We start from the raw sequence: 23090 nt of genomic DNA, 5'->3' as shown, positions 1-23090 counted from the left end.
CAAAGAAACAATCCAGTCCAAGCCAACATTTTGAAAAATGAAAACTATAAAATTGCAGATTCAACTAAAAAGTATCATAATGATACCACAGGTATCAATTACAAATGGTAAATAAATAATTTATTAGATTTGGCAAAACATTACCCATATGTGGAGACACACACAGATATTCCATTATATAATCTGATAAGAGACCTCTACTTAGGTTTTATTAATTTTATTTATTTAACATTATTTATAGCCTGTTGTAATCCCAATGGATTCGAATTCAGGTAAGTTTACTGCAGTCATTAATCAGCAGAAATCCCAAAGTATTAAATTTGCAGAGGAAGAAAACTAAAAAAAACCTAAAAATTACACCATCAAAACAGATCAATATATTACTGAATTTCTTTTGTAGAATTGTGGCATACCGGGGGGTGAGGGTGTGTGCAAAGAATTAATGGGACAAGTCTCCAAACCTGATTTAAATTATTATTTTTAACTAAAATACATTTTATTCCAATGAGGCAAACTGAATTAACTAATGAAATAGTTAATATGACAACCAAGTTTTTTAAAAATACAAAACCTAGTTGAGACTACACCTGAAGGAACTTCCTATGCAACTGAAACAACAAAAGATTATGTTGCATCTGAGCTGAATGGAAAAAACCTAATCTGATGCTTCATCCCTCATACAATTTCATACATACTAATTTGCAATTGTGATTGTGGGATCAAATAAGTTGCACATCCCTTCCTAAACCACTTGGTGGTGGTGTGGCATATTGCATGCTTAGTATTCTCTTCTTTCAAGATTCTTTCCTGCTTTAGGCCAGACTTGATGAGACCTTCTGAGCATCTCATCCACTGTTTTGTTTTTAAGATTGTAGTGCAGACACCCAGGTCTACCAATCTAATGAACGCTCACTGTTTCCTCTGATCAAAAGTTCTCACAAGCATTTCTTCTACAGGTCCTAAGGTAAAGGTAAAGGTGAGAGCCAGCGCTGTCCGAAGATGTCTCTGTGGTCATGTGGTCGGTATGACTAAATGCCGAAGGCGCACGGAATGCTGTTACCTTCCCACCAAAGGTGGTTCCTATTTTTATACTTGCATTTTTTATATGCTTTCGAACTGCTAGGTTGGCAGAAGCTGGGACAAGTAACAGGAGCTCACTCCGTTATGCAGCGCTAGGGATTCAAACCACCAAACTGCCAACCTTTCTGATCAACAAGCTCAGCGTCTTAACCACTGAGCCACCTAAAGGAGTAAAAGCAAGCTGATGGGGAAAGCACTTTTGCTCAGAAAAATGACGCTTTAAAAAAGTGTCAAGCATGTCCCCTAATACTCTGATCAAATGCTCTGTTCTCCTTCAGTTTTAGTCAATGTATTTCTGTCTATTCTGTCTCCTACATCTCATTCAGTTTGAATCCTGAGAGATCCACTCTAACCAGAATTTGAGCATCGGTTTCCATCAACTGTCACACAGTATTTACTCCTGTAGAATTGCTAAACAGATGAATTGGGACTTTTGACTACTTCCTGGCTCAGTATTTGGGGAACTTCAGCATGAAAGAACTATTAGGTTCCCGGAATGAAGAGGCCAGTGATATTTTTAAGAGGTGAAAAATGAAACTTTTTGGGGAAGAATTTTACATTCTTTTGACACACACAAGAAAAAAAAAAGTTCAGATTCTGACACATTTAAACATATTAATTAATTAATGATCACATCTTTTTCTGATAAGCTATTTATTTATTAGAATTTTATGCCACCTTTATTACTTTAAAGGGAACTCAAGGTAGCGAACATACATAATCTTCCTCCTCTTTTTTTTCTGCACAACAACAACTCTATGAGGTGGGGGAGAGAGTGATTAGCCCAAAGTCACCCAAGCTGGCTTTCATACCTAAGGCAGGACTAGAATTCAGAGTTTCATGGTTTCTAGCCTGGTACCTTAGTTGCTAGATCAAACTGGCTCTTCGTTGAAGTAGAAAAAAAAGATCATTTTTTTAAAATATATTTTTTAATTCTTTTGATTTTTGCCATTAAAGAAAGATGGAAGAAGTATATTTGTTCCATTTTTATTGCCCCTAGTGTTTTGCTATCCAAAACCACAAGCCCCGAGCCAAATTATCTTTGATTTAAGCTCTAATTAGCAAAGAAATGAGGGCCAAATTGCATGGTACATCTTTTATTAACTATAAATAGCAATCACTAAGGGGGGCACAATTAGAAGTGGAACTATAATTCAAAGAGAGGAGCTGAAATATTCTGTTCTCGATCTTGGCAGCTTTAAGATGTGTGGACTTTAACTCCCAGGATAACCCCTATATAATGAAAATCTCTCTTTTCTTTCTCTAAACAGGGGAAGTGAAGTTACCTCAGGATCAATGGGATCTCTCTTCCTTCCCATGATTTCTGTTCTCTCTCTCTCTCTCTCTGTGTGTGTGTGTCTGTCTCTCTCTCTCTCTCTCTCTCTCTCTCCCTCCCTCCCTCCCTCTTTTTCTCGCTCATAATTATTCTATGGATGTTCAGTCTATATTTCGCATTTAGCACAATCCTGATCAAGGGTCTTCATAGTTTCTATTTATAAGTTTTTAAAATTAATGAAGTAACAAACAACATGTTTTGGGGAGAGCTGCATATTCGTTTCCATCTTGAAATATTCCAATTCAACTGAATTCACTCTATTATTATAATACTGTATACTATTAATATAATACTATATTCACTGAAGTGAATACTAATAAAAATCACATACCAGGACTTTTACATGCATTTTACTTTAAAAATAGGCAGAATTTTGACCCTAAAGTATTTGGTAGGTGGAAATTACTATTAACAAGTAGAATCTAATAATAATTATAGGTGCATTCTAAATATTTATGAAACTAAACTGATGTTATAAAATTGTTTATTTTCTTTGGTAACCTGTTGAAAGGAATGGTATGTTATCCATGGATATTTCAACCACAACACAACACAAACTGCTACATTCAGCTGCGTAAACTAAACTGAATATAATTTTAGCTCTGTAACTTTATTTTGTGGTTGTGTATAGCACATTTATTTTAGTCAGAGGACCCAGTTTGCCACATGTGTCACTATACTGGAAATGCCCAGATTCTGAATACGTAGTTCCCAGTTGTTAAATTTTGTGCTTAACTTATTAAACTTTAGCTATTATTTAATCTAGTAAAAAGCACTATAACAGTCTAAAGCATTTTAAAACTGTCTTCAGATTTGTGAATTCCAGATTGGTAAAAGAGAAAGAAAAAGAGAGCATGTTTAGCTGACAATACCTAACCTTTTATTTCCATCCGTGGCCAAGCAGGTAAACTGATGGAAGTTCTTACTTGGTGTCTGGTAGTTGTGAGGGACTTCATGAGAAGTACTAAATTTAATGCCAGAAAGATGGAGCGCTTACTAATCCAGAAACAATCTGAGATCATGATGGCTCCCAACCCTGAAGGCTTTTTTTAAGACCTTAAAGACCTGGTTTCCTTGCCTGTACTATAAACATACCTGATGTCTGCTAAATGACCAGATAAATTAAAAGTTTGCATAATTTACAGAGAAAGTATGCAATCTTTGACTATACCACAAGTCATAATCCTAAATTTCCTATTATGTGGAAATGAATTAAGTAGAGGGGAGAAAGATAACCTTTTTCTTTCTAACTATTTTAGAATTTGGGAGTGAGATAATAATCTTGTTTGCGTGGTTGCTACAGCAATTCATAGTAGATATATTATTCTAATAGAAGAGAATATATGTAGCCCAGGATTGACCTGTGGAGTCCTTGATGCTCTCTGAGCTGGGTGGTTTGCTTGCAGATGTTTCATTACTCAACTAGGTAACATCATCAGTGGACTAATAAATGAACTGATGATGTTACCTAGTTGGGTAGTGAAACACCTACAAGAAAACAATCCAGCTCAGAGAGCAGCAAGAACTCCACAGATATGTTGTTCCTTAGATGGTTTTGGTGGTCCAAAATTTATTTAGAAACATCAAATACCCAGATGTGAAGCAGTACATTTGTTAACATTGCAACTAAATGAAACAAGAAAGCAAACATGTTCAAATAAGAGGAAGCGCATTCACTGTAGTTCTTACTAAGGTGTGACAACTATTTCCATTTGTTTATTATTAACTAGCTGAGTGACTTCCATACTTGTATTATGAAACAGGAAGATTACAGAAGCAAACATGTATGCATATCTGTTTTAGTTTTCTTTTCCTAACTTTGATGCATGGGATATGAACCAAGAATCATCTGCAACCTTCAAAGTAGTCCTCGGTGGAGAAGCCTCAGGCCATGATTAAGTTGAACTTTACTCAGAATTTTTTGCTTTGCTTGATAAAAGGCAGAAAAGAAACAAATGATGATTGTTTGAGCCAGCACCTCCATTCTAGTGCCCTCCAGTCTTCATAATTCCCAGTTAGACGAGAGAAGAAATAAAATGAAACAAAATCAGTACTTACCTCCAGGTCATTAAAGAACAGGTGTGTATCTGCAAGATTGAAAATCATTTCTTCCATCATAAGGCCTATCCGAACTGATGTAGTAGTGTCCTGTTGGGGAAAAATAAAAGCTATTTATGTTTTTCTACCTATCTGTAGACCGATACGATCGCATAGATTAGGCCTCCTCCGAATTCCATCATCCAGCCAGTGTAGACTGGCAACTACCCGGAGGAGAGCCTTCTCGGTGGCTGCTCCGACCCTCTGGAACGAACTCCCCGTGGAGATTCGGACCCTCACCACCCTCCAGTCCTTCCGCGCTGCCCTAAAGATCTGGCTGTCCCGGCTGGCCTGGGGTTAAGATTCTGACCCCACTCGAATTGTGTGACTGTTGTGTTTCTTTTAATATGTTGTATTGTCCTTATGTTGGAAATTGTTTGTCCTTCCCCTCCCCCTTTTTGAACTGTGAGCCGCCCTGAGTCCCCCCAGGGAAAAGGGCGGCATACAAATAAAGGGAAAATGAAATGAAATGAAATGTTTTGACAGAGTGAAAATTCAAGAAAGTAAATATTATGGGCTTTAATTCTGAAAGGATATTTTCTGCTGTAGAAGGAGGACTATTTTGATGAATAGGCTATAGGTGTTGTGATTGTGCTTGCACATCTAAAACATTTCTAAAACCTTTGCAAACCTTGTTTACCCTTGTTTGTGATAAAAAGCACACACTCTATGCCTATAAGCTAGAACCTGTACATAAGAAGTTGTGTTTTGCTGGGTGCTACCAGTAATTACTATGGGTAATTACTAATAGTTAGTGCAAAACTAATCAAGAGAAATGCTTGAACCCTGATCAAGGGTTCAGGACTCTTGCTTCAAAAATAATTCCGTGTAGTGTAAGAACATCACACAAATCACATCAAGTAGCAGCTTCACTTGTTTTGTGATGAGCTCATCTGAATAATTTTGTGCGAGTGTAGTATTTTCCATTTAGAATCCCCACTACCATCTCTGCACTGCTTAGTTCTCATAGGAATCCTAATTCACATTCTTATTTTCCAAAGGAATAATTTTAATGATAGACATTAAAGTCAAAGGAACAGATCACCATGAAAGTGGGAAATCACATAGCTTGGATAGGATACTACTACTATATTCTGGCTTAACCTTGAAGGTTGCTGTGATATTAAACATGTGATTTTGATCTTATCAGAGGGTCACCATACCAATACAAATGCAATGGAATACATGGACCGCTCAACCTGGTTTTCTATCTTAAAAATCTACACTAGCTTTAAAAATGCAACAACCCCATGAAAGTCAAGTAGTCCCGATATCACACTTTGTGACTCAACTTTGATCAGGATGGTGGTGGATAGGAAAGATTATTGTCAGAGATTTACACATGTGGTCCTACTTAGTTTATCCTCCATAATCTGTGCTTTGCTCTGTAATAAATATTCCGAGTTTAAGCTTTGAACAGAATAATTTGTTTGATGCCAGCTTGAATGGGAACATTTCCTCTTACTGAAAAAAAGAAAAATAGTTCAACTCATTGAGATACTATTCCACAGATGAAAGTGAATGTGAACTAAAGCGTATGAGTGCACGGAAGGCCTGTTTGCAACACTCTGTTGGAGTTCCTCACTTGTGTTTATTAGCATGATTATGAAATTATGAAATGGGACACGGTGGCTCAGTGGCTAAGACGCTGAGCTTGTCAATCAGAAAGGTCGGCAGTTCGGCGGTTCAAATCCCTAGCGTCTCATAACGGAGTGAGCTCCTGTTACTTGTCTGCCAACCTAGCAGTTCGAAAGCATGTAAAAATACAAGTATAAAAATAGGGACCATTTTGGTGGAAAGGTAACAGTGTTCTGTGCGCCTTTGCTGTTTAGTCATGCCAGCCACATGACCACAGAGACGTCTTTGGACAGTACTGGCTCTTCAGCTTTGAAACGGAGATGAGCACCGCCCCCTAGAGTTGGGAAAGACTGGCACATATGTGTGAGGGGAACCTTTACCTTTACCTATGAAACTCACTGTCCCAAAATCATTTCAGGCTCTGAAACCCTGGCTCTTAGTTTAATTTTGAAAACAAACAACAAACAAACATTTGCTTAGACTTGTTTTAAAATGTACTTAGTTATTTCTGCCTCCTTTTTAAAAAAAAAAAGTCTGTATAAATTTGGCTGGACTTCTGCGTGCAATTCTCCCTCAACTCCCCTTCCTCCATCATCACCAGTACAACAACCCCTGCTGACATTGTAACAGGAAGTTCGAGGCAAATTTTATCTTTGGCAATCTCTCAAACGCAAGTCACTCTTTGTCTTTTCAGTTTGTGCTTCCAAATCATTCACAGTCAGGCTTAGGTTTTAAGTGGTAAACTGTTAAGACTTGTACGCTGCCACTCGTGAATGGCCAGGGCTCGAGTGCTCTTCCATCTTACCCAGGTGTCAAATCATCTGATATTCCAAGTGTTTGTGTCATGAACTTCTACATCTCTCTGGCATTTCTAAAAAAAACAAGCCACACAGACAAAAAGCTCCAAGCAGCAGCGACTCTTGTATTGAAACAATCAGACTTTTCTACCTTCCTGCCAAGTACTTGCTGATGCCATGAACAAATAATGACTTTTCCACCAGGAAGAAAGCATTAATTAAGCGTATTTGTCAGATTTCCATTCTACAGGGAGGAAAGGGGGGGGTTATCTCTTGGAGGTGTCAGCCAAAGGTGAAAGGCAGATTACTGCACAATGCAAAAGCTTCCAAGTTAAATCTCATCTTTGTGGTTAGTTTAATAATAAAGTTGTCACCAAAGAGTTTAATGGTTTTAATTTGGTTTAATTACTTGGAAATGGAACCAGTTTGTTTGCTTGTATTAACTAGAAAGAAAGGAGATTGGGAGTGGGAGAAAAGAGAGTGTGCCACATGCCTGAGTGAGGATAGGCTACCTTTATTCTTTAGTTGTTGAGTGTTATGCCTTGATGAGAATATAAGAAAGCAATTATACCACTTAGCATTTAAGCAAGTTTGTTTGAGTTCCAGAACAAATTCTACTTGCCTCCACCAATGCCGTTTGTTCCATTCTTCTCTAATTATTTATTTTAAAATGTTGCTTAGGGGAATCATTTATGTCAATAAAAGAGTCAGACTGGGTCTCTTTTGACAACTGTTTTTTTTACAAGCAGTCATGAATCTTTTCATAAAACAAATTCACATAATGGCAAATTAATGGTTGCCAGGAGGCACAGGCGCAAGCAGGATTAATATAAAAATCTTGTATACAGAAGAAGGAAAAACACAGTATACTTTCAAATGTTTAAAAGAGATTTTTTAAAAAAAATCATAGCAAAAATTGAGACAACTATGTATATAGCAGAATGGTTTAATGAGTCAAGATAATTGCTAGCAGGAATATTAAAATCTTTTTGCTGTTTTAAAGATATGTATGGTGTTTTTCCAACTATGCCAAATACTATCGCCGCTTTCCTCTTCCAACCAGACTGACTGGAAGAAAATGTTGTATACAAGAGAGCTTGTATCTTCTATTGCAGTGGTTCTCCATCTTTTTTTTCACCATGGACCCCCTTTAAATACCTTTTGTGGCCACTGACCATGGCCATGGACCACTAAGACTTAACTCAAGACTTAAATCATAACATTTCCTCAGGACTTTGTGGACTCCCTGTCACTTCATGGGCCCCAGGGATCTGCAGACCGCAAGTTGACAACCACTGTTCTATTGTATATCTGGTGCCTTTCAGCAGCCTGGATGCCCTTCAACTCCACTCAATTAAATGTTTCCTGTGTCTTTTCTGTTGCAGGCTTTGCCCTCTGATATGTATAAATCCCGACTCCCTCAAGATATCCCACTTCCAGGCCTGTCTCCGCTGAGTCTGTTTTTGAATGTTGGGAATGCTGTGTAGTCCTATCGAGATTTTTTAGTTCTGGTTTTAACTTATGCACTCTAAGTCACCCAGCAACTTTCTGGGGTCAGGGTTAAGGTTAGGGTTAGCTAATCTAATCTAATCTAATCTAATCATCTAATCTATATGCATGAAGAAAAGAGCTTTTCTATTTTTGTAAGGCATTTCCCACTCTTAATTTGAAGGTTTATCTAACGATCCTTGAGTTGGCAGAAAACATCCCTGTGACCCTTCTGCCCTACAGAATAGATTCCCCCTGAGGTCTAAGGGGTCCCAACCCTGTTGTGAACTTGCAAATCTTTAAACATCTGAGTCTTTTAACATGCCCTGGGACAGGTGGGGTTATTTATTTATAATTCATACTGCCTTATTGGATTTCTGTCATATGATCATGATTTGGCTTCATTTTGAATGTCCCATTGGATATTGTTATTCAAAAAGTTCCAAAGTCCAGGGACCATAATGGAGAAGGTCTGCCACCTATATAGTAGATACCCTATACCAAGGGTGTCAAATTCAAGGCCTGCAGGCCACACTTGGTCCCCGAGGTGCTTAGATCTGGCCCGTGAAGCTGCCCTGGAAATAGCAAAGGACCGGTGCGTGGTGCTTCTGCCAGCAAAAATGGAGCTCAGAGGGCCACATGCAGCCCTCCCAGGCTCTGTTTTCACTGGCAGAGCTCTCGGTCCACCAAGTGACCATACAAGTGATGTCGAGCTGGCCATGGCAACCCTGGCCACCACCCCCTGAGGTCAAACGCAACCCTGATGCAGACCTCAATGAAATTGAATTTGACACCCCTGCTCTACATCATAGCGCATTCTATTCCAGCTATCTTGCGCTAAATGCAAGACATTCAAAATGCCTTGAAGCTGCCTGCATTCATTATATGCTTTTATTATTTAGCATTGAATACATGATTTGGCTTTCATCTGCTTAAAGCAAATATTTCCAACTTCCTAAAAAAAAAACCTTTTCCAAATTTCATTCATATTGAGTTAATCCAGCCATTTATGAATTAAAGCATATTTGTTTTTATAATCTATTTGATAGACTTCCAAAGAATTGTGTCTTTCTTTAGAAAGGCTTGTCCTTTTCCCTTCTAAGTTTCATTTTTCAAGAGGGGTGTCTCTTAATAGGCTCCAATGGCTTTTAATATTCTAAGGTACCCAGTGCACATGAGTAACAAAATGTAAATAAACACAGCTGAACCAGGAAGAAGAGTGAAGGTTTTCTCATTAAAGAAATAAAATAAACAGATGTTCTTAAGCACTTTGCCTCATGTTTGTCAAAGGAATGGAGGACTCCTTAGATGCTTGTACAGTCCTGATGGGGCCCATACTTATTAGGCCAATTCCCAAACAAAGCAAAGAATACATGCCACTCTGAATTGGCTAATAGAGGTCAAGGGAGAAGCAGACAGTTGATCTGAACTCAAGCATTGAGAACCTTTACAAACCAAACAAGTGGATTTGACTCCCTACAATTAACTTTTTAAGTGCCAGTTTTGACTTCTTCCTAGTACAGGAATAGTAAAAGTAAAGTCTTAGCTAGTAAAAGTTCAAACAACATTTCCACTGTTTTTCAGATAAGGAACTAATTTTAAGACAAAATTACTTTGGTAACTGCACATTAAATCTCAACTCTACTCATTTTTATGAGAACTTTTCGTGAATGACCCATTGACAAATTACACTCCATCCTGCTTTATATTTTGAGTTAAGTATATTATAGGGAGACAATATTTGAAAAGGGTGTTTAATTAAGTGATTATTCAGAATATAATTCTATTCTTAACTCATACTGTTAACAAAAAGATACTACTTTGTCAAATTCGAATACTTGCCTGTTAAGAATGTCATAAAAAAGACTGTATAGAGCAGGGGTGTCAAATTTCATTTCATTGAGGGCCACATCAGGGTTGTGTTTCACCTTGGGGGGGGGAGGCTGGGGGGGGTATGGCCAGCTTGATGTCACTCATGTCAGGGGTGCCTTTGGTGGCCCGAATGCTCTGCCAGCGAAAATGGGCTCCCGATCTCCGTTTTTGGCTGGGACGGCCTCCTGCAACTCTCTGCCAGTGAAAACAGAGCTTGGGAGGGCCCGCATGCAGCCCTGCAGGTCAGATCTAAGCACCCAGTGGGCCGGATCTGGCCCGCAGGCCTTGAGTTTGACACCCATGATATAGTGTATCGACTATACAGGTGGCAGACCATCTCCATTATGGACCCTGGACTTTGGAACTTCTTGCCTGTCTTTCCAATCTAGCCTGAAATTTTCTGCTGGTTTTCCAGCCAGTTATTAGAAGCCCAAGATTGCTTAGCTGCAGACAAGGTAAACTTAGTGCTGCCATTGCTGAGACACTTTCAGCATTTATAAAGAGAAGGGTAGGTACTGGTAGAAAATGCCCGTGCCTTCATCGTTTCTTTCCCTTTTTCTTCAAGGGTCCCTACTCTTTCAAATTTGCAAGCCTGCCCTTTAAAAGGGGCTTGGCTGTGCATCAGTGAGGGAGAAGACAGAAAAGAGGGAAGAGTTGGAAAAAAGCAGGGGTGAAATCTAGCAGGTTTGGACAAGTTCTGGAGAACTGGTAGCGGGAATTTTGAGTAGTTTGTTGAACCGGCAAATGCCACCTCTGGCTGGCCCCAGAGTGGTTGGGAATGGAGATTTTGCAGTATCTTTCCCCTGGAATGGGAAGGAAATGGAGATTTTGCAGTATCCTTCCCTTGCCATGCCCACCAAGCCACACCATGCCCACCAAGCCACGGCCACAGAACCGGTAGTAAAAAAAAATTTGAATTTCACCATTGGAAAAAAGCCAAGAAAGAAGATAGAAGAAAGCTAAAGAGAGCTAACATTTCAAAGACACCACGGAATTCATAGGCAATTGGAGGGAATGTTGATGGTAAAATTGAATGTTGGTGACATTGATGTCCTAAGCAAAGCCCAGAGCTCTGACATGGGTGATAAAAGGCCTAGCATGCCTTTCCCATGAAATGGGAGATAGAGCACCAGCACCAAATGAGCTCAAAAGCTGGCTAATGAAAGACCAAGTACTGGCAGCACTATATTCTAAGTGTCCTATGGCATTGAAGAGAATGGGAGCCCTCAAGCACCTCAAAAAGGCCCAGACTGGCAGAAACAATGTTCAATGTACATATATGCCATGTCTTAAACAAACAAACCAAAATCTATGCTTTGGGACATATCCCATGTATTTACAAGATTTTGGAAAATCCATAAATTGCCCATTCTGATTGAAACCATGCAATATGCCATCAAACAACAAAAGTTATGATTTTAACACCACTTGATTATTATCCTGCCTTCCTGCATTCTCAGCACACCACCTCATCCCATGAAATATCTGCCAGGTTAAAAAAAAATTCAGAACTTTCTAGAATTTTCACGTAAAGTAATTCTAGAACAAAAGAGCTCAGGATATGAACAAGGAATGCATTCCAGCAATGAAAATATCTTATGAGCAAGAGAAACTGTTTTAAAAACTAGTAGGTGATTTTTTTTTCTCCCATGGAAAATCATTACTTCACTCCGATTGTGTTTCCTTTCCTGTGTCTTAGTACTAAAAAGCATTAGTATAATAGACTTTCCCATTTGCAGCCCACCTGCTGAGATCCAAAAGCCAGAAAAGAGAAAAGACAACAACCTTAGAACAATGTCAAAACACACCAGGTGTTCACAAGTCTTACGCTGACCTCAGTTGTCCAGAGATTTTGTTTTAATATATACTGGTTTTGCAATGAGGGAACTAATGCCTGTCATTGTGTAATTAACGATGGATTATATTGCAAGATTTGCATGGGAAACCTACTGAGTACAAAGAGTATGAGAACTAGCGCAATTAATATAATTTCACCATTGACACAACTACCAAGGGAAGGTGAGCGCATGCAGTCATTTCTATTGGGGGGGGAATCTCCACATCAGAAGTTTTTCAGTCTTTCTTGTTTTCCCCCCTTTGATTATACTCTTAAGACCGATAGCTAATTATCTCCTGCAGAACGTAATACTTGATATATTCATTTCTTATCTTTGTATACTTATTTCTGCCTTAACCCTTTTTTCTCTATCATTATGTATATCTTTTACCTTGACTTTATTTTTATAGTAACAACCTGTCTGAAGAAATACTGCTTTTCAATAGTGATTAAAATGGATTGCATAATCTTTACCAAGTAATTTTGTGGGAGAACAATTTCCTAGTGCATTGCCTACAGTTCTAATGGAAGAACTGGGCTTGACATGAGATTTGCCTATTGCAGTGGTGGGATTCAAAATTTTTACTACCAGTTCTGTGGGTGTGGCTTGGTGGGCGTGGAATGGCTTGGTGCGCGTAGCTTGGTGGGTGTGGCAGGGAAAGGATATTGTGAAATCTCTATTCCCTCCCCACTCCAGGGGAAGGTCACTGCAAAATCCACATTTCTTCCCGATCAGCTGGGACTCAGAAGGCAGAGAATAGAAGGGGGCAGGGCCAGTCATAGGTGGTATTTACTGGTTCTCAGAAAAACTCAAAATTTCTGCTACCGATTCTCCAGAACTGGTCAGAACCTGCTGAATACCACCTCCAGCCTATTGAGTCTGAAAGTGGGAGTTTTGCTTAGCTCTTCAAAAAAATTTATCCTGCAAAACATCCATGTGTTACTTCCATGAAATGAGCTTAATGCTTTTATAACTTATAATACATTTCTCCCTTTCTTCCAATGCACATTAAGTAATAGTTTTTAAAAACATATATAGCTCAAAGCTGGTTCATACCTACAAATAATTGCTTTGTGATTGTAGCACCAAACAAATCAATCCAAATTACGTTGAGGGGTTCTTTGATGCCATGGAAACGACAAGGTTCCTCTGAAGTTTCCGAATTCCATCCGCCGGCCAATGCCGACTGGCGACTACCCGGAGGAGAGCCTTCTCTGTGGCTGCTCCGACCCTCTGGAACGAGCTCCCCATGGAGATTCGAACCCTCACCACCCTCCAGGCCTTCCGCAAAGCCCTTAAAGCCTGACTGTTCCGACAGGCCTGGGGCTAAAGAGTTTTTGCCCCCCTTCTCAAATGGTATGGTTGTTGTGTGTTTTTAAATTTTGTATTGTTATGTCTCATTGTTTTTATCCCCCTGCCTGTACCTCCTTCCCTGATTGAATTGTGAGCCGCCCTGAGTCCCCTTCGGGGAAAAGGGCGGCATATAAATATAATCAATCAATCAATCAATCAATCAAGTCTCCTTTGTTTTTCACCAGTGTAATATGTATTGCCAATAGGGACCAAAAGGAGGACATTCCAGGCAAGTAGTGGGCGGCATAATATCGGTGGTGGAATTCCATTTTTGTTTTTATTACTGGTTCTGTGGGCATGGGGTGGCTTGGTGGGTGTGGCATGGCTTGGTGGGTGTAACAGGGGAAGATACTGTAAAATCTCCATTCCCTCCCGATCAGCTGGGACTCGGGAGGCAGAGTATAGATGGGGGCAGAGCCAGTCAGAGGTGGTATTTACCGGTTCTCTGAACTGCTCAAAATTTCTGCTACCGGTTCTCCAGAATTGGTCAGAACCTGCTGAATACCACCTCTGCATAATATCCACAGGATTCAAGGCCTCTCTGTCAAGTTTATGAAGTTCCCAAACAATGCTATTCTACCTAAGTTTCCTGATCCTGGTGGGCTGGGCGTCCTCGGTTTAATGAGGCATGGATTAAGCCCAGGCTGCAACGTATTTCCACATGCCAGTTGGCCTGATAGCCAGCCAAGGTCATGTGGACCACAGCAGATTTATGCATGCCAGTGGGGCCAGTGGCTGGCCAAGGCCTTTCAGTATCCACACTGGGCACTATAGCCTGTGATGGGCCTTCCAGGGTCTCCCCCACTCTCCTGAGGTATCAATCTACTCCTTATCTCAAATTTCATGGGCCTAAGATTCACGAGATCACATAGCCATATCTGTGACATCTTGCTTAATAACTGCTTCCCTCAATGATTCAGATTTTTGATTGGGGTGCCTAGAATTGGTTACAACAGCGGTCCCCAACCTTTCTGGCTTTCCAGAGGACTTGGGGAGTGGGGGAAGAGGAGAGGTTGAGCGCAGGCATGTGTGCCCACCACTTGCACAAATGGAGCTTTGCGCATATGTGCTTGCTAACTCCTTTTACAAGTGGAGTTGTGCATGCATACACGCATGCACATGCTCACCTGCTGCTTGTGCAAGTGGAGCTGTATGCATGTGCTCTCCCACCGCTTGTTTGGTCCAATATTGAATGGAGCCTGGCCCAGGGATTATGGACCTCTGGGTTAGAAGATGGGGGGGGGACATAAATATTTTAAATGAATAAATTCCAGTCCCAATTGTGGATATTAAGTCAAGGAGTACCTGCACAGTGTTATGTTAAGCACAGTGCATAATATATTTCATTTTAGTTGCTACTGGAGCATTTAAGATTGAAGAAACCAAACTTTTAAACAAATGTGCTCTCTTTTCAGAGGGAAAGGGTAGAGTCTGTAAAAAGTCTTCAGAAGGTTTCTGTATCATCAACATGTTGAATTTTTTTTACATGTGTTCAAATCTTAAGGAGGGCAATAAATCTAAGCTTCAGTTTACTTATCCCAATTGTTGTAGATATCATAAAGCTACAGCAGCTGGTAGAACTATAAAATGATGTCAAATTTTATTTCTGCAGTCACTGCTACAATAGTCAAGTCTATTTAAATAACTGCGAAGTTAGTAATCCCATTCTGATAAATAGCAAATAACCTTTTCCATACCACATGAAAGAAGGAACATGATGTAATATCAAAAGAGAATGAATTTATTGTTTATCAGTAAAAAAAAAGTGTTACACAAGTTAAGACTTGATTACTTTAGACTTCTGCTAGTTTTTCTAGATATTTGTGAAGTTTGTAGATATGTAAAAGCTGTGAATTATACACATTATAATATTTGGAGATAAATCCTCTAGTTAAATGTTGTATGCTGGAAAACTGCAATTATTTTGTGCTCAAGCCAAGTTTGCATCTCATATCTGGGAGCAAAGAATATGCCTAAAGTTACATCATGTTGTCAACATCTGATTTCCCAAAACAAAAAAATTGTGAAACAGATTTTAGATGCATTTGTAAATCTCTGCAGGAAGATTCTGATCACATCTTTTGGTAAACAGCAATAAAGGGGTAATAATTTTAAACCTGAGTAGTATTTTTAATTAGCCCTCTCTGTAATGTTGGATGAGTCTGGAATGTTCTGAGTTTTTCTATAAAACTGACAGGAATCTTGTAGAGATCATACATTTAGAAATATGTCCAACCTCCTTAGGATAATACAAAGGATAGTCTTAGGCATTTCAGAAAAGCGATGCAGAAGTACATTGCATGCAGGAATATCTGCAAGGACTAGTCAAATGAATCAGGATGGCAGCGGTTGACTTCAAGGAAAAAGGAGGGGCCTTGGGAAAGATGGCAGAATCAAATAAAAACTTAACATACAAAATTTATAATCTCAACCTCCATATTAAAACTTCCTTCAAGCACAAGTCAACATAGAGGCAGCAATGATAGAGCTGATTTGGTCAAATTCTATTGTCCACATGCTCTGATGGTCAGCAAGGTTTTTCCCCCCCTTATTCGGTTGCAACCTCTTCTGGTCATTTAAATCTATTATTTTGCATTTTTAGTCTAGGTCAAGAATATTCTGTAGTCTTAATTTTTTTCTCTGTGACATATTTTTAGATATTTGAACAGTACTGCCATATTCCTGTATCTTTGGAGCTGTCTCATCCCAATGTGATTAGCCTGCCCCACACATTCCAGCAGTTAAAGGCCTATTCTGGATCCTGTCTGCCAAATAATTGTGGTTGGCAGAATCCAGGCCTTTTCTGCTGTGGCCCCGCTTCTGGAATATTGTCCCGTTGGCACTGAGGTTCGCCCCCACACTCCTGGCTTTCTGCTTTGCCTGGGGCCCTGACAAGGCCTGCTACATTGTGGGTGGCTGACTGAGTAGAAAAGATGCCCGCTCTCAGACTACCCATCATTTTGGTTTTTAATTTAACTCCTTTATTTACTTGTCTGACTTATTTTTACTGTTTATCATATTAGCCATCCAGAGTCACTATCAGTGAGATGAGGGAGGAACATAAAATTAAATAAATAATAAAACAAATGTTCCTGCTCCTTGCTGAGATCTAGCTGTCCTTGTTTAAAGATGAATCCAGTACTAAGTTCAAACTATGAACTTGACTTTTCAAATACAACACTATCCAAGTACAAGCACATTATTTAAGTAAGCCCAGTTGTCATAACTCAACTTTCAGACAACCTGGATCACTGAGTATCATCACTGATATATCAGATGAGTATCAGTGTTTATGATTCTGATTCCCTTCCCCTTACAATTTTCATTGGACAAACAATAATGTTAGAAAATGACACAAGTGAATTCAACAGTACCTTCCCATATCTGGAGGCAAAAGTTCCCGTGAGTAAGGAGTGAAAAATAATTATCGTCTCATCCAAGTCCCATACAAACACACGCTGTTGTAGAAAACGGAGGGGTGGAAAAACAGAAAAATACACCAATTACTGGCAGAAATACACTAATTTTGGATTACAAAACTATGTAAACTCTTTGCTTCCTCTCAGTGATCTTGTTTGTGTGGGGCATTACCTCAGCTATTTGAAGATTTCCTGTTCCTAAAATATCTCACCCTTTTCTTCTTATACCTTCCTCTTGCTTTCAACATCCTAGAAGAATGCTTCCTTGAGATGCCACCCTTATTTATTTTAAACTGCTCCAAAAGACTAAGGCCAAACAAACAAAAACACCCTTTTCTTTAAAGTAGTTAAAACAACTTCCTAGTCCCAATCTACTATTATACAGCTGTAGTGATGCAGCAGTTAGAATGCAGTACTGCAGTGCTAACTCACTGCTCACTCCAAGAGTTCAATTCTGAGCGGCTCAAGGTTGACTCATCCTTCCAAGATGGGTAAAATGAGGACCCAAATTGTTGGGGGCCATATGCGGACTCTGTAAACCTTTTAGGGAAAGCTGTAAAGCACTGTGAAGTGATATATAAGTCTAAGCGTTATTGCTATTATAACTGCAATAATGCTTCTGAAATTTTCACTTTTTTTCCTCGCCTACATATTCCCTTCACTTTCCCTCTGATTTTTACTGTGACTATTTCAAATCATTAGCCCCTTTGAACATTGAGTGTCACATCAATAAATTATGTATCGCTTTTTAAAAAATCGCTTGAGGCTTAGATTAGATGCATTCCTTTCTCTTTCATGTAAAACAGAAAGGTGAAGACAAGGCCTCCACCAAATGAATAAGCATCTCGTTTGATGTTTGCCACCATCCTTCCCATAAATTTTAATAAATTCCTTTTCAATTGCAATATTAGCATGATATAAATCAAAGCAAAGCTCTCTAGTGCCAGGTTATCCTTAGAAATAAAAATACATTGAGAAAAGCTGTCCAGAAAAAGAAAAACTGGCCTTTATTCTTATGAAGTTATTCATATTTACTTTAAGTGTTTGAAGGCTGAAAATGTTATTGACATTTGGACAACGCAAAATAATCTGCCTCTCCTTCTCCATGACAGCCCTTCAGATATGTGAAGACAACTATCATGTGTCTTTGTGTCCTTTGAACATGAATTCAGCATATTCAAAGGTTCCTTATAAAATAGCAATAGCAATAGCACCTAGACGTATATACAGCTTCATAGTGCTTTTACAGCCCTCTCTAAGGGGTTTACAGAGTTAGCATATTTCCCCCAACAATCTGGGTCCTCATTTTACCCACCTCGGAAGGATGGAAGGCTGAGTCACCCTTGAGCCAGTGACATTTGAACTGCCGAACTGCAGCTAGCAGTCAGCTGAAGTAGCCTGCAATACTGCACTCTAACCACTGCACCACCCATTAGGCTATTAGGCATTCACTGCCCTGTTCTCGGCATACAACACTCACATTATTATGTTTTATGTCATGCAAAATTCCCAACTTTTTAAGCTGGTGGGCAAATATAAATCTTAATTATATGGTAGTGCGTGTTTTTTCAAAAGGGGAGAGGATGCTCCATTCACAAAACAGTTGCCATGAGGACATAAGTAATTACGAAGCATTGATTTCCCAAAATGTTACCTGCCCTAGCTCTCCCACCACCTCCCCCAAGGACAATTCCACCTCTGGTTCTCTCTAATATTTTTTTCCTGAGCAGTTCTAAAGAAAGCATTGGACTCTAGAATTTTTTAAGCAAGCTCCTGCAAGCATTCTTGGAAGTGGAGTTGAGGCTGGAGAAGGCCACTTTGCTTCGCAACATGCTGGTTTTTCATTTTTGGGGTTAAAGGAAGGTTTTAGAAAAAATAATATTCAGGTGGGTCAGGAAATCTAGTAGGCATAATGAAAAATTCTGGATCACATTAATGCCTCATAATACCATGTTGGAGATGCCAGATTTAAGCATCAAAGAAAGGGAGTAAGAAACCTTTATTACTCTTACCTCAATATCAGTGTCTCCTGCCGGGGATGGATCACTGTTTCTTTTTGATCGTCCTCGTAGTTTTCCATCAGTTCCCCTGTGCTGTCTGTCAGATTCTATGCCTTTTACAGGTGTTGTATATTCACCTATAACAGGAATCTGACTTAAAGCAACATCCTAAGTTATTATTCTTAGGCTGTTTCAACAAAGTGCCCAAAATATCAAAGCAACATTCATTCCAACAGCAGAAATTACAGATATAAGTTCCTAAAATATTTCTGATTTTTTTTCTCTGTTGCAAAGGGATGAAAAAGTTTGGGGTTTTTTTGCCAATTCTTTAGCTTTTCTTATTATTTCTCAGCATATACATAACGATCAGTGAATGACCAAGTTTTTGTTTATACTTTGTGATGTTAGCCTGGAATCATCATTACCATAATACAGAGACCACTGTGTAGTTTGCAAATTGTATCATTATATATTTATAGGTACAGAAATGCATTTTTAAAAGAATGCAATAATTATTATTTTAGGGAAAATCACAAAATCAACGAAATGTAAATTTTCTTCTGTTTTTTTTTAAAATCACAGAAAAATGTCAAAAACAAAAAATACTTTGCGTGTAGTTATTCTTAATAGCAAAATTAAGTCCTACTTGCGACTAAAAATAAGATCTGTACCTAAGTCCTGGTTGAAATGAAGGTTTAAAAGATTAATGTACAAATTCAATAATGAAAAATACATTTCTAGTTCGAAGCCCTTACCAGGAAGTGATTCAGTGCTCTGACCGCTAACGTTGTGTGACGACTCTTGGACAGAATAAGGTGACGTTGGGATGGTTGATGGGCTAATGTTATTTGCAGACATATATGATGAATTGTAGGAAGAGTTGTAATACTGTGAATACTGGCTTTGTGTGAAGCTGGGATATGAAGAATACTCCTTTGAAAGAAACAGAACTCTAATTATTCTCAAATCTAAGCACCCAGTGGGCCAAGTTCAGATTCTGACACATTTAAACATATTTTTAATTAATGATCACATCTTTTTCTGATAAACTATTTATTTATTAGATTTTTATGCCACCTTTATTACTTTAAAGGGAACTCAAGGTAGTGAACATACATAATCTTCCTCCTCCTTTTTTTCTGCACAACAACTCTATGAGGTGGGGGAGAGAGTGATTAGCCCAAAGTCACCCAAGCTGACTTTCATACCTAAGGCAGGACTAGAATTCAGAGTCTCATGGTTTCTAGCCTGGTGCCTTAGTTGCTAGATCAAACTGGCTCTTCGTTGAAATAGAAAAAAAAGATCAATTTTTAAAAATATTTTTAAAATCTTTTGATATTTGCCATTAAAGAAAGATGGAAGAAGTGTATTTGTCCCATTTTTATTGCCCCTAGTATTTTGGTATCCAAAACCACAAGCCCCGAGCCAAATTATCTTTGATTTAAGCTCTAATTAGCAAAGAAATGAGGGCCAAATTGCATGGTACTTCTTTTATTAACTATAAATAGCAATCACTAAGGGGGGCACAATTAGAAGTGGAACTATAATTCAAAGAGAGGGGCTGAAATATTCTGTTCTCAATCTTGGCAGCTTTAAGATGTGTGGACTTTAACTCCCAGGATAACCCCTTTATAATGAAAATCTTTCTTTTCTTTCTCTAAACAGGGGAAGTGAATCAGGATCAATGGGGTCTCTCTTCCTTCCCATGATTTCTGTTCTCTCTCTCTCTCTCTCTCTCTCTCTCTCTCTCTCTCTCTCTCTTCTCTCTCTCTCTCTCTCTCTCTCACACACACACACATCTATCTATCTATCTATCTATCTATCTATCTATCTATCTATCTATCTATCTATCTATCTATCTATCTATCTATCTATCTAACTAACTAACTATCTATACATACATATCTTCTATCTAGTCATCTTTAAACATTTATTAGATTATAGAATAAAATACAAAATTACAAAGGCAAATAGGGTGACACGGGGGTGGGGGGAGGGAAAAGAGAAGTGAAAGGGGGGAGTGAGAAAAGAAAAACATTGACTTCCGACTCCCTCTGTTGCAGTAAAATAAAGCATTAACATTGAATCTCAGCTTTTTACTTTTCCATAGTAATATAAACTAGCCATTTCTATAAAAACCAATCTATTCAGTAAAACCCAAAATCAAAATTTCAATTCCCCACCCCCATCTCAAGCACAAAGTCCAGAAGTGGTCTCCCTGTAGCAGCAAAAGTACTTATGTTCTTTTCTTTTACAAAATGGTCAATTTAGCCATTTCTGACAACTCCAATAGCTTCTGTAGCCATATAATTTTAATTATTCTATGCAAGCAAAACATCCTGTATGTAGCCAATATAGAAAAGTTGTTCATTTATAGAATAGATTTTTGGGATTTTTATTCTGGTCATCTCTCATAGTTAAACTACAAATGTACAGGCCTGCAGGCACTCTATGTGTGTGGGGGGTGCAAAAAAATGTATCCTGGTTTGTTTGTTTTTCAGCCCATGGACCGATGATTGCTCACTCAGGTCTAGAGACTGAGGCCGAGGTTTTCTTCTCGAAATCCTTTTTAATTAGTCTGCCATGGACTAAATTTCACACACACCCCTCTCTCGAGGAATCTGCTTTCAAAGCTTATGGAAAAAGAATTTAAGAGTTTAATTCTTAAACATTTTATGTCCCATAGAACTTGAATTTAGCCTTAAATGTTCATTTCATCATTTGTGTGAAGAAGAAAAAAGGAGTGATTTCATATTTGGACTACTGCATCAACCTAACCAGAAGCTTTTCTAAATATAATGGATTTACACCATTTTTTTATAGATATGATTTACACATACAAGAGTGAACATACACGAAACGTAGTTTGTAAAAGGAAAACAAAATCAGGAAGGTCATCTTCCCTCCTTCCCCGCTGCATACTCACAAAAGTCGCCATGTGATATATTAAAGCTTAAAAAAACAAAGCATAACAGAACCAACCGATGATTATCTAAAGCCAAGCGTGGCAAAGAAACGACTTTACACGATGATGGGAACTGATCGTTTTTCTTTTTTTAAGCTGTTCTTACAGTACTATGTGAAATGCTTTCATCATTGCAACTGAAGTGTTGACCAAGGACCAAGGCTGGCCAGAGCAGGAAGAAAGGGTAAGGGAGAGATGGAGGTGGAGTGAGGGGAAAGAGAAGGAAATGATTTTGAGAGCAGTTGTTGCTAGGTTTCCTGTCAAGCTATTGAGTTCGGTGGGTGTCCACGTGCATGCTACTTGTTTTGGTCTCCAAATATCAAGATATGATTAATTATTATCTGAATAACAAAACCTTAAGGAAGTATGGTAATTTCAATTCCTGAGCAATAAATCCTAGAAGGTGATGCTAGATGAGAGCCGAGATGGCGCAGTGGTTAAATGCAGCACTGCAGGCTACTTCAGCTGACTGCAGTTCTGCAGTTTGGCTGTTCAAATCTCACCGGCTCAGGGTTGACTCAGCCTTCCATCCTTCCGAGGTGGGTAAAATGAGGACCCGGATTGTTGTTGGGGGCAATATGCTGACTCTGTAAACCGCTTAGAGAGGGCTGAAAGCCCTATGAAGCGGTATATAAGTCTAACTGCTATTGCTATTGCTATGACTTGTCCCAGTGTTTGATTTACAGAATTCTGTTTGTTACTCATATTGTTTAACAACTACTACACAGAGCTAGTGAGAAGGAGAATAGAAACAGCAAGAGATTCTGATTATAGTTTTAACATGCACATAACCAACTACATATTTCTACTTTCCATAAAGGTTACGGCTCTTTGAACTGATATAATATATGCATAAGGCCAGAAAAGAATTTTTCATTAAGACAAGTCAAACAGAATTACTGTACTGTAGACCAGTGTCCCCCAACTTTTTGGGCACCAGGAACTGGTTTCATGGAGAGATTTTTTTCCGCAGATCGGGGGTGGGGGGGGGCTGGTTTGCATGCTGCCTGAATGGGATGGATGGGGCTTTGCTTGCTTGTGCAGACCTGGTTTCTGGCATTCTGTGGCCTGGTGCTGATCCATAGACTAGGGATTGGGGACCCCTGCTGTAGACTACTTCAGACCGAGATCTCTAATACCATGTTATGTGCGCCTGCATTCTTTCTAAAGTGCTAAACATACAGTTTGATCACTTAGATCTGATACTAATTTGAAATTTGATGAACCAGGGCCTTGAAGCTGTTAGGGACTGGATGAGGGCTAACAA

General features: G+C 38.9%; 1 protein-coding gene across 4 annotated transcripts in view; it reads right to left on the bottom strand.

The window, feature by feature from the left end:
* Positions 1-23090, bottom strand: part of EYA2 (EYA transcriptional coactivator and phosphatase 2) — a 123543-nt gene that overhangs the window by 13499 nt on the left and 86954 nt on the right. For all 4 annotated transcript variants that reach the window (XM_087720421.1, XM_087720419.1, XM_087720420.1 and 1 more), the window contains exons 7-10: positions 19614-19791; positions 18871-18995; positions 16814-16897; positions 4475-4564 (exon numbers count right to left, since the gene is read on the bottom strand). In XM_087720421.1, coding sequence (XP_087576547.1) covers positions 4475-4564; positions 16814-16897; positions 18871-18995; positions 19614-19791 — 477 coding nt within the window. The remainder of the gene's footprint in view (positions 1-4474; positions 4565-16813; positions 16898-18870; positions 18996-19613; positions 19792-23090) is intronic.

The sequence above is a fragment of the Thamnophis sirtalis genome, unplaced genomic scaffold (assembly GCF_051295495.1).
Source record: "Thamnophis sirtalis isolate CommonGarterSnake01/CBP01778 unplaced genomic scaffold, rThaSir2_p1.2 scaffold_7, whole genome shotgun sequence".
Classification (NCBI taxonomy): Eukaryota; Metazoa; Chordata; class Lepidosauria; order Squamata; family Natricidae; genus Thamnophis; species Thamnophis sirtalis.
Note: the sequence above shows the minus strand (reverse complement) of the source record. Positions and strands in the feature narration are given on the sequence as shown.